Here is a 14,843-nt window from a genome sequence, read left to right on the forward strand (position 1 = left end):
CTTTCGAACGCTCCCGAACTCTCAAAGAGGGAGAAAAATGGAGGGCAAAAACAGATCACTCTCTCAGAGAGCTCTGGGATAATTCAAAGAAAACCAATATTGGTTTTATAGGGATCCCCAAAAGTGACAAAGTGGCTTCAGAAGGCACAGAGTCTCTTCTCCATGAGATTATGAAGAACTTTCCAGACATGCCAAGAAATTCTGAAATTCAGATAGCAGTCAGTTTCAGAACTCCAGCACGACTCAACCCAAATAAGACATCCCCCAGACACATCACAATCAATTTCACTAAAGTTAATTTGAAGGAGAAAATTCTGAAAGCAGCCAGATGAAAGAAAACTATCAACTACAAGGGCAAGAATATTAGAATAACTGCAGATCTCTCTGCTGAAACCTTTCAAGCTAGAAGAGCATGGTCATCGACTTTTAATCTCCTAAAACAAAATAACTTTCAACCTAGGCTCCTGTACCCAGCTAAACTGAGCTTCATTTATGATGGAGAAACTAAGTAGTTCAATGACATTCACATGTTGAAGAAATTTGCCATAACTAAACCACCTCTCCAGGATATCCTCAGACCTATCCTTCATAAAGATGAGCGCAACCCTCCACCACAAAAGTAAACCCACCCAGAAAATTTTGATCAAATTCCAACTTCCACAGTCGCAAAAGGATTAAAAATGTCCACTGCACTCTCGAAAGGCTTATCAATACTCTCAATTAACGTGAATGGTTTAAATTGTCCTCGAAAGAGGCAAAGGTTGGCTGACTGGATACAAAAACTCAAGCCAGATATCTGCTGCATCCAAGAATCGCATCTTACATTAAAAGACAAATATAGACTCAAGGTGAAGGGATGGTCATCTATACTCCAGGCAAATGGAAAGCAGAAAAAAGCAGGCATTGCGATCCTATTCGCACACGCAATAGGCTTTAAACCAACTGAAATAAGGAAGGATAAGGATGGACACTTCATATTTGTTAAAGGTAATACTCAGTATGATGAGATTTCAATTATTAATATTTATGCACCCAACCAGAACACACCTCAATTTATAAGAGAAACTCTAACAGACATGAGCAACTTGATTTCCTCCAGTTCCATAGTAGATGGAGATTTCAACACCCCTTTAGCAGTGCTGGAATACCCTGTTTCCCCGAAAATAAGACAGTGTCTTATTTTAAGGTGTGCTCCCAAAGATGCGCTAGGTCTTATTTTCAGGGGGCGTCTTATCTTTCCTGTAAGTAGGTCTTACTTTCGGAGAATGTCTTATTTTCGGGGAAATAGGGTAGATCCTCCAAAAAGAAGCTCAGCAAATTAATTTTAGATTTAAACTTAACAATTCAACATCTGGACTCAACAGACATCTACAAAACATTTCATACCAACAAAACTGAATACACATTCTTCTCATCAGCCCACAGAACATACTCCAAAATCGACCACATCCTGGGCCACAAATCTAACCTCAGAAAATTTTAAAAAATAGAAATTATTCCTTGCATCTTCTCAGACCATCATGGAATAAAAGTTGAACTCAATAACAACAGGAACCTGCATACCCATACAAAAACATGGAAGCTAAACAACCTTATGCTGAAGGATAGATGGGTTATAGACGAGATTAAGAAGGAAATCACCATATTTTTGGAACAAAACAACAATCAAGACACGAATTAGCAGAACCTCTGGGATACTGCAAAGGCAATCCTAAGAGGGAAATTTATGGTACTGCAGGCCTTCCTCAAGAAAATGGAAAGAGAGGAAGTTAATAACTTATTGGGACATCTCAAGCAACTGGAGAACGAAGAACATTCCAAACCCAAACCCAGAAGAAAAGAAACAACCAAAATCAGAGCAGAATTAAATGCAACTGAAAACAAAAGAATTATACAACAGATCAATACATCCAAAAGTTGGTTTTTCAAAAGATCAATAAAATAGATAAACCTTTGGCCAACCTAACCAGGAAAAAAAGAGTAAAATCCCTAATTTCATCAATCACAAATGGTAACGATAAAATAACAACAGACCTCTCAGAAATTAAAAAAATCCTTAACAAATACACAAGAAACTCTACTCTCAGAAATATGAATATCTGAAAGAAATTGACCAATATCTGGAAGTATGCCACCTACCAAGACTTAGCCAGACGAAATAGAAATGTTGAACAGGCCTATATCAAGTTCTGAAATACCATCAACTATACTAAATCTCCCTAAAAAGAAAAGCCCAGGACCAGATGACTTTACATCAGAATTCTACCAAACCTTTAAAGCAGAACTAGTACCTATATTACTAAACCTCTTCCAAAATACAGAAAAAGAAGGAATACTACCCAACACAGTCTACAAAGCAAACATCACCTTGATCCCCAAAGCAAGGAAAGACCCAACAAGAAAAGAAAATTATAGACCAGTATCACTAATGAATATTGATGCTAAAATACTCAATAAGATCCTAACAAACAGAATCCAACAACACATCAAAAAAATTATATACCACGACCAAGTGGGATTTATCCCAGGGTCTCAAGGCTGGTTCAATATACGTAAATCTATAAATGCCATTCAGCACATAAGCAAACTAAAAAATAAGAACCATATGATTCTTTCAATTGATGCAGAAAAAGCTTATGATAATATCCAGCATCCCTTCATAATCAGAACACTTAAAATTGGTATAGAAGGGACATTTCTTAAACTAATAGAGGCCATCTACAGCAAACCCACAGCCAATATCACACTGAATGGAGTTAAATTGACATCATTTCCACTTAGATCAGGAACCAGGCAAGGTTGCCCATTGTCTCCATTGCTCTTTAACATTGTAATGGAAGTTTTAGCCACTGCAATTAGGGAAGAAAAGGCGATCAAGGGTATGCACATAGGGTCAGAAGAGATCAAACTTTCACTCTTTGCAGACGATATGATCGTGTATCTGGAAAACATTAGGGACTCTACTATGAAACTTTTAGAAGTGATCAAGGAATACAGCAATGTCTCAGGCTACAAAATCAACACCCATAAATCTGTAGCCTAAATATACCAGCAATAACCAAGCCAAAAAAAAACAGTAAAGGACTCTATTCCTTTCACAGTACTGCCAAAGAAGATGACATATTTGGGAGTATACCTAACAAAGGACATGAAAGATCTCTACAAAGAGAACTATGAAACTTTAATAAAAGAAATAGCTGAAGATTAAAAAAAATGGAAAAACATACTATGCTCATGCTGGGAAGAATCAACATTCTTAAAATGTCTATACTACCCAGAGCAATATATAATCTTAATGTAATTCCTATCAAAGCACCATTGTCATATTTTAAAGATCTTGAAAAAATAATACTTCGTTTTATATGGAATCAGAAAAAACCTCGAATAGCCAAAACATTACTCAGCAATAAAAACAAAGCAGGAGGAATCACGCTAGCAAACCTGAGACTGTACTATAAATCCATAGTGATCAAAACAGCATGGTACTGGCACAAAAGCAGAGAAGTAGATGTCTGGAACAGAATAGAGAACCAAGAGATGGATCTAGCTACTTACCGTTATTTGATCTTTGACAAGTCAATTAAAAACATTCAGTGGGGTAAAGATTCCCCATTTAACAAATGGTGCTGGGTGAACTGGATGGCGATCTGTAAAAGACTGAAACTGGACCCACGCCTTTCACCATTAACTAAGATAGACTCTCACTGGATTAAAGATTTAAACTTAAGACATGAAACTATAAAAATACTTGAAGAAATCGGCCTAGGTGAATATTTTATGAGGAGGACTCCCCAGGCAATTAAAGCAGTATCAAAAATACATTACTGGGACCTGATCAAACTAAAAAGCTTCTGCATAGCCAAGAACATAGTAAATAAAGCAAACAGACAGACCTCAAAATGGGAGAAAATATTTGCAGGTTATATCTCCGATAAAGGTTTAATAACCAGAATCCACAGAGAACTCAAAGGTATTAGAAAGAAAAGAACACATGATCCCGTCTCAGGGTGGGCAAGGGACTTGAAGAGAAACTTCTCTAAGGAAGACAGACGCATGATCTACAAACACATGAAAAAAAGCTCATCATCCTTAATCATCAGAGAAATGCAAATCAAAACTACTTTGAGATATCACCTAACCCCAGTAAGAGTAGCCCACATAACAAAATCCCAAAACCAGAGATGTTGGTGTGGATGTGGAGCAAAGGGCACACTTCTACACAGCTGGTGGGAATGCACACTAATACGTTCCTTCTGGAAGGATGTTTGGAGAATACTTAGGGACCTAAAAATAGACCTGCCATTCGATCCTATTCATTCCTTTACTAGGTTTATACCCAGAAGACCAAAAATCACAATATAACGAAGACATCTGTACCAGAATGTTTATTGCATCCCAATTCACAATTGCTAAGTCATGGAAGAAGCCCAAGTGCCCACGGACCCACGAATGAACCAACAAATTGTGGTACATGTATACCATGGAATATTATGCATCCTTAAAGAAAGATGGAGACTTTACCTCTTTCATGTTTACGTGGATAGAGCCGGAATATATTCTTAGCAAAGTATCTCAGGAATGGAAGAAAAAGTATCCAATGTACTCAGCCCTACTATGAAGCTAAATTATAGCTTTCACATGAAGGCTATAACCCAACTACAGCACAAGACTATGGGGAAAGGGCCAAGGAAGGGGAAGGGAGGGGGAAAGTTAGGGTGGAGAGAGGGTAATGAGTGGGGCCATACCTGCGGTGCATCTTAGAATGGGTACAGGCGAAACTTACTAAAGGCAGAATACAAATGTCTACATACAATAACTAAGAAAATGCCATGAAGGCTACGTTGAACAGTTTGATGATAATATTTTGGAATGTATATGGAACCAGCACATTGTACCCCTTGATTACACAAATGTACACAGCTATGATTTAACAACTAAAAAAAAAAAAAAAAAAAAACAAGAAAAGAAAGTGCATGTCTACAGACTGCCAGAGGTGTAATAAGACTGGTGATTCTAATGATGTGAATTTTAAAAAACATTGCAAAACTGTGTTTCCTTTCCCTCTTAAATTCACATCTTATCCCTTTTCCCTTTCCTTTCTTAAAAAAAAAAAAAAAAATACTGATTTTAAACATTAAAATATACCCTGCTTTTGTTTCTCCCCCAAGGAAGAAAAACACAAAACACCACCATCAAAAACAAAAAGCATTAAAAGCTAAAAGCTGTCTTCTAGGTTGAACTATGAGATTTCCAGGTGGTGCCTGTGGCTCAAGGAGTAGGGCGCCAGCCCCCATATACCAGGGGTCGTGGGTTCAAGCCCGGCCCTGGCCAAAACTGCAAAAAAAAAAAAAAGAGAGAGAAAGAGAGAAATTTCCCAAATCGGCAATTTGGAAACATTCCAAATGGTTCAACCTACCTTGTTGAGACCTTTCTGAAACCTAATCAGTGACCATTAATGGAGAACACAACTTTCTATATACACTGCATTTGAAAGTTACTGGTGAGAATTTTAAAACCATATTCAGTCATTTTTGTAGTCTAGAGTTTACAAACTTTTATAAATGTGTATTATACATATCACAGATGAGAATATATACATAATTAATATTATTGTATTATTAAATTTTTTTAAGAGATGGGGCCTTGCTCTGCCACCCAGGCTGGAGCGCAGTGGCATGATCTTCTCACTGCAGCAAGAAACTCCTGGGCTCAAGCGATCCTCCAGCCTTATCTCCCCAAATAGCCATGACTACCAGCGTGTGGCACCATCTCGGCAAGAACATTTTCAAACATAATGTACTATGGAGGGTATCTTAGCCCTATGATGATGACAAATACAACTAATAATAATTGATAACAATAGAATAAGAAAGCTAACATTTAACTGTCGCTATGTGTCTTGTACAGTCCTAGGTACTCTATATCTGCAGGTTTTGTTATCACATGGCACTCTTCAGTGAAATACAGACATATATACAAAATTATCTTTCCTGAAATGTTACAAAAATACAAACATTTCTGCCTAAATTATTAGAACCAGTATTTCTAAAACCTGCACCTAAAAGGTGCTTTCCAAAGAAATAATTATTCCAGCACACTCGATGAGCTTCCTACTTTCCTAGCACCTGGTTTCCAAAACTATAATCTAAGGGCCTACAATTACTCGGTACTATAGATACAATGATAAACAAGAAAGACAAGGTCCCTGTTCTGGAACTTGGGATGGCAGATAATAAACATCAACATAAAAAACTCAACAAGATATAAGTTTATTTATTGTAATATACTACTTATAGATAGCTGCATTCCTACATGCAAACAAAATGAGAAAAAGATTTCTAGGCATATAAATTATCATGTTCATAGAAAGACAAATAGGAGTAATTTCAAAATGGCTTGGCAGTGCACAGTGGCTCACGCCTGTACTCCCTGCACTCCAAGAGGCTGAGCCAGGTAGAATGCCTGAGCTCACAAGTTTAAAACCGGCCTGAGCAAGAATGAGACCCTGTCTCTAAAAACTAGCCAGGCATTGTGGCAAGTGACTATAGTCCCAGCTACTTGGGAGGCTGAGGCAAGAGAACTGCTTGAGCACAAGAGTATGAGGTTGCTGTGAGCTATGACGCCATAGTACTCTACCGAGGATGATGACAAAGTGAGACTCTGTCTCAAAAAACAAAAAAAAAAAAAAGAGAGGAAAAAAGCTGTATTAATTACAAAAGGAAAAATAGGCATTTATAGCGGAGAAACTTAAGACCTTCACAGTAGAGGAAACAACTTATAGTAGAGCAACGTAAACTAAGTGATTAAGGTTATACGTCATATTAAATCATGTACCCGCTGAGACAATGCACTAAGAACAACATTTCTTTGGCAGTATTCTTGCCAAAACTTAGTAACTCCAATATGACCCAGAGAGCTCAACCAGAGACAATTTTTCCCTCCCAATAGACACTTGACAATGTCTGAAGACATTTTTGATTGTCATCAACTTTGGGGTAAGGTGGATACTACTGGCATCCTGTTACAAACCAGGAAAGCTGTTAAGTACTCTACAATACAGAAATCAAGCTTTCAGTAACAAAAAATAATACAGCCCAAAATGTCAATGGTGTAAGTGTGAGAAACACTGATCTAATCAGAGGAAAAACATCAGCCAAAACCAAGGTTGGGGCAATTCTACAAATTAACTGACCAGTATTCTTCTAAAAGGTTAAGGTCACAAAAGATAGCTTAGAAGAAAACATCAACCAAATGCAACGTGGAATCTTCCCTCAGATTCTGGAACAGAAAAAAGACATTACTGGAAAAACCAGTAAATTTCTAATAAAGTCTATAATTTAGTAACAGTACTGATTTGGTTTGGTGGCAGGTGATTGAAGGAAGGTGACATGGAATCTGAACAGTCCTGGTTTGGTCTTTTGTACATAAGATATTAACAACTGAAGAATCTGAACAAAAGACATATAAGAACTCTTGATAGCATGTCTGCCAACTTTTCTACAAATCTAAAGTCATTTCAAAATAAAAAGGTCTTTTATAATTTTGGGGTGTAACATTTGTGGATTCAACAACAGGGCAATTTGCTGAAGTCCTTTTAGCTATCACTCCTGGTTACTTTAACAAAATCCCATGGTTAGAACAGGAGATATCATTTATAAGCTAGCAATGTTTAGACCCCATTAAATTTATTTTGATTAACACCTCTGTCTGGGTTATTTGTTTAATAGACAGTAGTAGTAATAAACAACTTCTTTATTGTTTAAATATGGCAAAGAAATAGGCTGATTTTCATAATGGTTAAAGTGTAAGATGGGGATCTCAGACAGGGATCTGTGTGGGAACTGCTTTTTATTTCTTTTTTTTCCCCTGCAAGACAGGGTCTTATTCTGTCACCCAGGCTGCAGTACAGTGGCTGGATCATATCTCAATCTATCTTCCACTTCTGGCCTCAAGCACTCCTCTCATCTCAGCCTCCTAAGGAGCTGAGACTATAACCCTGTACAATACCTGGCCATTTTTTTTTTTATATAGAGAGACAGGGTCTTGCTGTGTTGCCCAGACAGGTCTAGAACTCTTAGCCTCAAGTGATCCTCCTGCCTCAGCCTCTTGGCACCTTCCTTCAGCCACTGTCTTCTCAGTATCCTCAATTATTCTACAGTATCCTGCCCCTTATCCTGGCCAAAAACAACCTAAATCAACCCACCTGTTCACTTTTATCAGCATTCTACATCCCAAATGTTAAAGGAAAAAAATTCTAAAATAAAAATCATACAACCCTACACATCGGTCCTACTGTAAATTCTTTGTCTCCAGTTACAACTGTGCCCTCAGTATTCCTTGATCAGTCTATATTTCTCCAGTTCTACCTCTCATTCTCTACAACAGCTTGTCCACCCAGAGAAAATATGACTATCAGTATGTTTCAACTTCCTTCCATATTTTCAGTAACCACTGTCAATAGTTTTAGTACCATTTATTAATTTATCACCCAGTAACGAACACAGTGTCTGGCACACAGAACAGCTTACTAAACATATTGAGTAAATAAATGAATAAGCAAGCAACCATTTGATGCACTTATGTAGTCCTGAGCCAAGCAATGATAGAATTGAATCATTGCTTTCGCCACCAGGAAAAAAATATATACAATTTATGATATAATAATTGCATTGTTAAAAGAAACAATAAATGCATCTGATGAAAACACACAAACAACATCCATATAATTACCACTAGAAAAATTACCTTTTAATTTCCTGCTCCAGTTTTTCTATTTGTTTTTTGGCTGAATTCAGTTGTCCTTCCTGAAAGTTCACCTGTGACTCCTTGACTTGAAGTTCATGAGAAATCTTCTGCTTAGTTTTGTCCAGATTTTCACATATTTCCATCAATCTTTGATTCTCCCTTTTCAGGTTTGTCCCCTCAGTTTTTTCATTTTCAACCTAATGAGAATTGTTGAGAAGGAAACAGACCCCTTATTTCAGAAATTTACCAACCATTACTTGCAGACCTAAATCCAATACGGACTAATTTTCTGAGATATGGTTATAATAAGCTAGAAATCTGTGCTTTATAAACACAGAAATTTTAAATGACCACATTTTGAAGACTATAGATAGACTATAGATAGGAACTAGTTCCTCAAAGTTATGCATTACATCATGAGTCAATGCTACAAATACTTATCCTAGAAAGGAAGGCTTTAATATCCTTTCAAGAATTAAAATATCAAAAACAAATCTATAAATATCCCTTAGCAATTTATTTTCAAGTTTGGCTAGTAAAGTTAGCTATGAAAAGAAACAGAAATTCTGCCAAAAGCAAAAAATATTTTAGAAGTAGTGAGTATATCATTACATGGTTGGCTGATGCAGAGGTAACGAGGAAGTACTATTTAAGTTGTTGTTTATTAGTCCTGAAGAGGTTCAGGACAACAAAGATAAAATGTCCTCTCTCAGAAAGCCAAACCTCTAACGCTATCCCCAGATTCAAGGACTTTTGACCTTGTTACTGTTCAATGTAAAAGCATTTCCTAATTCTTAGTCCCAAAAAAGTTTAAATGGAACTTAGAAGCCCTCAACATTAGCAGGTAAGCACAAGTGAGGACAAAGGATGGAGAAAATTACAGGCAATTAAAATAAAAATGACTCAAACAAGGGGCAGAGGATTATCACTTGAAGACAGCAAAACCACTTTTCTCTACATTTACAGAAGGTAATAGAATTAATTGAAGAATAAGTGAACTGTTTTAAATACCAGCAGTTCAGTGATGAGTGAATAGTTAGAAATACCAGAGGTTTAGGGGTACCTTCTGTTTTTGCTTCTGCAGTGCAGCCTCCAGAGTATCCAGCTGAAACTGTCTTTGCTGCTTTTCCTTCTTCAGTTTGTCCAGCTGTCCTTCAAGCTCTTGAATTTTCTGAAGAGCTCTTGTAGGCAGGCCTTCTTTCCATTCTTCCAAAGCCCAGCTCATCTTGTTCTCTCTTCTTTATTATACCAGCATTTGTAAATAAACTGAAGAGAATAACCAGACTGTTGGTCTTACTACAGTAAAAGTAAACAATTTCAGAGACTAATGAGTCTACCTAACCACCTCTAAGAACCAAGCTTCAAAATATCACATTACAAAAGATAACCAATATCTATATTTTTCATCCTCTGAAAAGCAACTACCAAATAATTGATTATGAAGTATATGATATGGTGTTTGCTTTCCCCTTGCTTTCTGTTTTTCTTATTTCTCAGTTTTGATTTCTTACACAGCTACCTGCTTTCTACTGCTCACTGTGTGTATTCATTATATAAAACATGAATATTTTACTATAAGGGTTCCAGATGAAATAGGGTCTATAAACAAAATGTATGACACGTTATTTTGCAAATTTTTCTTCTCTCCCTCTTCACAGCCCTAATCACCACCCATACTTGGCCCATCTTCCTCTAGAAAATCTTTTCTAAGATCCCCAGCTGGTCCATAGCTCTCTGACACAGCTTCTCACAGTACCGATATCCTCTCTCCTTCTAAGCAATTATCATTTGTTGAATTAATGCATGAATGAAGAGTGAATGCCATTATTAGTACTAGAATTATTCCATAAGGTGGTAAAGTCATGCACCAGACAGACCTCGACCAAGAAAGAAGTACACAGTTCAGCCTTAGTAATTCAAAAGAGATTCAAACCCATCTCAGCCACTTACAAGATATGTGACTTTCAACAAATTATTTTATTTAACTGTTGGGTGTCTTGGTTTCCTCATTTGTAAAATGAGGACAATAAGGATGACAACTTTTTTTTTTTTTTCCAGTTTTTGGCCAGGGTAGGGTTTGAACCTGCTGCTTCCAATATATGGGGTAGGCGCCCTACTCCATCACCACCCTGACAACAACTTCTTAAGACCTTAGTACAGATTCTCCTGGTAAGCTTTCTATACGTATTAGTTATTACACACGTATAAGCTAGTTATCACACACGTATAAGTTTCTGAAAACACTTTCATTTACGTATGTCAGCTTACAAAGAGCAAAATGACCTACCTCCTTCTCAGTCACATCATAAGAAATATATATCAGCTGGGAGAAAAGTATGGCAATCATTATTTTAGCCCTCAAAATGTAAATGAAAGAAAAATCATTCATGTTCCAATTATTTTGGGAAGAAGGTAAGAATTTCTTACTAAATGAAGTTTACAACCATTTTAGTGCTATGTTTCAATCAACTTTATCCATGAAATATTTATCAAAACAACTCATAAACAGCTCATGAAAATTCTAAGAATAAAAAGTTGTTGGGCTGTTTTGATAGGTTTTTTTCTTTGTTTGTTTTATAGATAGAGTCTTATTCTATCACCCTGGATAGAGTGCCATAGCGTCATAGCTCACAGTAACCTATTCTTGGGCTCAAGCCATCCTCTCGCCCCAACTTCCCAAGTAGTTGGGACTACAGGCTCCAAGCCACAAAACCTGGCTAGTTTTTCTATTTTTTAGGAGAGACTGGATCTTTACTAAACAGACTTGCTTGAGATCAGGTGGTCTCAAACTCCTGAGCTCAAGCAATCTACCCAACTCAGCCTCCCTAAGTGGTAGGATTTCAGGCATGAGCCACCAGGCCCCAGTTTGGTGGAGATTTTTTTGATACAGGTCTAGCTCTATTGCCCAAGCTACAATACAATGATATATTATCATAGCTCACTACAATCTCAAATTCCTAGGTTCAAGTGATCCTTCTGCCTCAGTCTCCCAAGTAACTATGATACTAAAAGATTTTTTAATTAAGGGAGAGAAGCAAAGATCTTGGACAATATATAGGTTAAATATCAGAACCTTAGCAAGCTGTTTTCACTGCCAGTTTAATTTTCTTTTTATAGATCTCAGTTCTTGGAACAGCACATCTTAAACTCAATTCCCATTTGCCCCCCAAACTACTAAAAGAAGTTTCATACCTCTCAAAAACAAAGGACAACCTATCCTGTCCCAATGGATCATACCCTCCATTCCCATCTAGCTTGTTTGTTCAGGAGTCGGACTACCATAATCTATACTAACAGCTGTAACTTTCCTAACAATTCAGGCAGCCATCAAAATCATTTCATCAAGGTGCCATAGCCAACAAAATATTTAAAACACCAATTTAGAAAGAGGATAAAATAAAGGAAATAAACAGAAGGAACAGCAAGTTGAAAGCTTTTCCATTTCAAAGTCTAAGATAGCTAGATTTAAAGCAATTAACCAGACTCAAGCTAATTGTGATTAAAGATTATGACACATTAAGGGATCAGCGATCAGCCATCCTACTGGGCCACTGGGGCAAAAGAACAAAGGAGGTAAGCCTCAAAAGAAAGACTTAAGGGACAGGGAATGGGGTGAGGTGATGTGAAGAAAAGCCCTGGATGCAAAAGCTCCTGCAAGATGGATTTGCAAAACTGGTGTCCTTTTCAGAAAATGTTCTATCTTCCTATCTAAAATATGTGGAGTACACTCTTCATATGTGAACCATCCAACCCCTTAAAGTCCGCCACGGCAGCTCCTGCACGATCCCTCACTTGCACTACTGTCCCCCATTTGCACGCTTTCCTTTTTTTTTGAGACAGAGCTCACTTTGCCGCCCTCAGCAGACTGCCGTGGCGTCACAGATCACAGCAACCTCCAACTCCTGGGCTCAAGCGATCCTCCCGCCTCAGCCTCCCAAGTCGCTGGGCGTACAGGCCCCCGCCACAGCGCCCGGCTATTTTAGAGACCGGGTCTCGCTCAGGCTCAGGCTGGTGTCCAACCTGTTTAGACTGAATCCCTCCTCCACCCAAAATCCCCAGTCCCCGCCTGCTGTGCCACGACTGCGCTGAGAATGATACCCCCGCCTCCTCCTCAGACCGCGCTCCTCAAAGGCAGGGCGCACACCGGCCCACCAAAGAAACGGGGACGGGAAAAGAACCCAGGAGAGAGCGAAATGCGCTTCAGACCAACAGCGGAGACGCCACTCTGTCGCCGAGTTCAAAAGCCAAGCTTGCATTTCCTCAAACAAAAGCCCAGGGTCCGCATGTCAAAGAGGGCCGGCTAGACCCCCGACTCGCAAGGTCCGGGGAGAAACCCGGTCACCTCCGATTCTTTCGCCTTGCGGCGGAGTAAAGAGATCCCCAAACGCGAGTCTGTGACCGGGCAGGGTCTCCGGTGCCGACCAACCTCACGCCCGGGCAGGGTCTCCAGTCGGGAGCGGAGGTCCCCGGCACCGACAGCGTCCCGGAGCGACGGCCGAGAGGCTTCCCGCCCCGCACCCGCGGGCAGAAAGCCAGCGGCTCTCCGCCAACCGCCGCCACAGCCGCGCCCCCGGCAGGACGCTCACCTCGCTCCCTCGCCGCCGCCAGACAAGGGGGAAAAGCCTCTGAGAGAGTCCGGCTCGCACGCCACCTCAGATTCCAATCCAAACGGCCCGCGGCCGCCGCCCGGGACCCTTTCGCCCGCCTCCGAGCGCGACTCAACTCACGTCTGCGCCTATTGGTGCCTGCGAGCGGCTGAGGGCCAATCCGCGTCCCTCACTCGACTGCCGCCCTTGATTGGCCCTTTTGGAAAGATTTTAAAACAAGCCGCCTATGAAGGTGCCAGCGCCTGGGTTTCTGGACTTTTCTGTTGCTAGGAAGCGGGCCCGGGGGCTGTCGCTGGAGAGAGACAGGGTTTGGAGCGCTGTTTTCCCAAAAGCCCGGGCAACTGGCCCGCTGACTGCGGCTGTGGTTCATCGCCCACCGCGAGGGGCAGGGCGCTGCAGGCTGCGCACTTAACTGCACACACAAATCTACTTACTTATTAAGTACATGATTTAGGACGAAGATTCTAAATGCTGTGCTCGTCATGCATTCTTCATCCGTTGTCATCCGTAACTATTCTTTGAAGAAAGTATTATCTTCACTTTATGTAAAAATTAACTGACACACATAGAAGCTAAGGGTTTTTGTATTTATTTTCATTTGAGACAATCTCCATCGGCCTCGGGTTGAGTGCTCTGATGTCACAGCTCACAGCAACCTCAAACTCTGGGGTTCCAGCTATTCTCACGCCTCAGCCTCCCAAGTAGCTGAGACTACAGGAGCGCGCCACAACGCCCGGCTATTTTTTTTTGGGGGGGGGGTGTCTTGCTCTGGCTCAAGCTGGTCTCGAACCTGTGAGCTCAGTCAGTCCGCCCGCCTCTGTCTCCCAAGTGCTGGGATTACAGGCAGCTGTGCCCGGCCTGGATGCCCTTTTAAATTAACTATACTTAAATAAGAAGGCCAGGCATTGTGGCTCATGCCTGTAATCACAGCGGCTCTGGGAGGCTGAGGCAGCAGGATGCCCACAGCTGAGTCTGAGGTTCCAGGGAGCTATGACACCATTGCACCCTGCTCAGGGCATAGGGTGGGACCCTGTCAGGACAAAAAAAAGAAAAAAAGGAAAAGGAAAAAAGTAAGGAAATAAAAAGAAAAAAAGACTTAGCTTTTATGTGTCTCAGTTAATTTTTAAATAAAGTGAAGATAATACTTTCTTCAAAGAATTGTTAAGAATGACAACGGTGGCTGGGCGCCTGTGGCTCAAGCGTCTAAGGCGCCAACCACACACACCTGAGCTGTCAGGTTCAAATCCAGCCCGGGCCGCCAAACAACAATGACAGCTGCAACCAAAAAAAAAAAAGAAAAAAAATAGTCGGGCGTTGTGGTGGGTGCCTGTAGTCCCAGCTACTTGGGAGGCTGAGGCAGGACAATCGCTTGAGCCCAGGAGTTGGAGGTTGCTGTGAGCTGTGATGCCACTGCACTCTACCCAGGGCAACAGCTTGAGGCTCTGTCTCAAAAAAAAAAAAAAAAAATGACAACAGTGAGGCAAGAGAATC

At 40.1% G+C, this 14,843-nt stretch overlaps 1 protein-coding gene across 1 annotated transcript in view; it reads right to left on the bottom strand.

The window, feature by feature from the left end:
- The window catches only part of CENPF (centromere protein F), an 83,308-nt gene extending 69,874 nt beyond the window's left edge, over positions 1-13,434 (bottom strand). Inside the window, exons 1-3 of the mRNA XM_053607517.1 lie at positions 13,332-13,434; positions 9,809-10,011; positions 8,746-8,942 (exon numbers count right to left, since the gene is read on the bottom strand). Of these exons, the coding sequence (XP_053463492.1) occupies positions 8,746-8,942; positions 9,809-9,970 (359 nt within the window). The 5' untranslated portion in view covers positions 9,971-10,011; positions 13,332-13,434. The remainder of the gene's footprint in view (positions 1-8,745; positions 8,943-9,808; positions 10,012-13,331) is intronic.
- Between the last annotated feature and the right edge of the window lie 1,409 nt (positions 13,435-14,843).

Source organism: Nycticebus coucang, chromosome 10, assembly GCF_027406575.1.
Source record: "Nycticebus coucang isolate mNycCou1 chromosome 10, mNycCou1.pri, whole genome shotgun sequence".
NCBI lineage: Eukaryota > Metazoa > Chordata > Mammalia > Primates > Lorisidae > Nycticebus > Nycticebus coucang.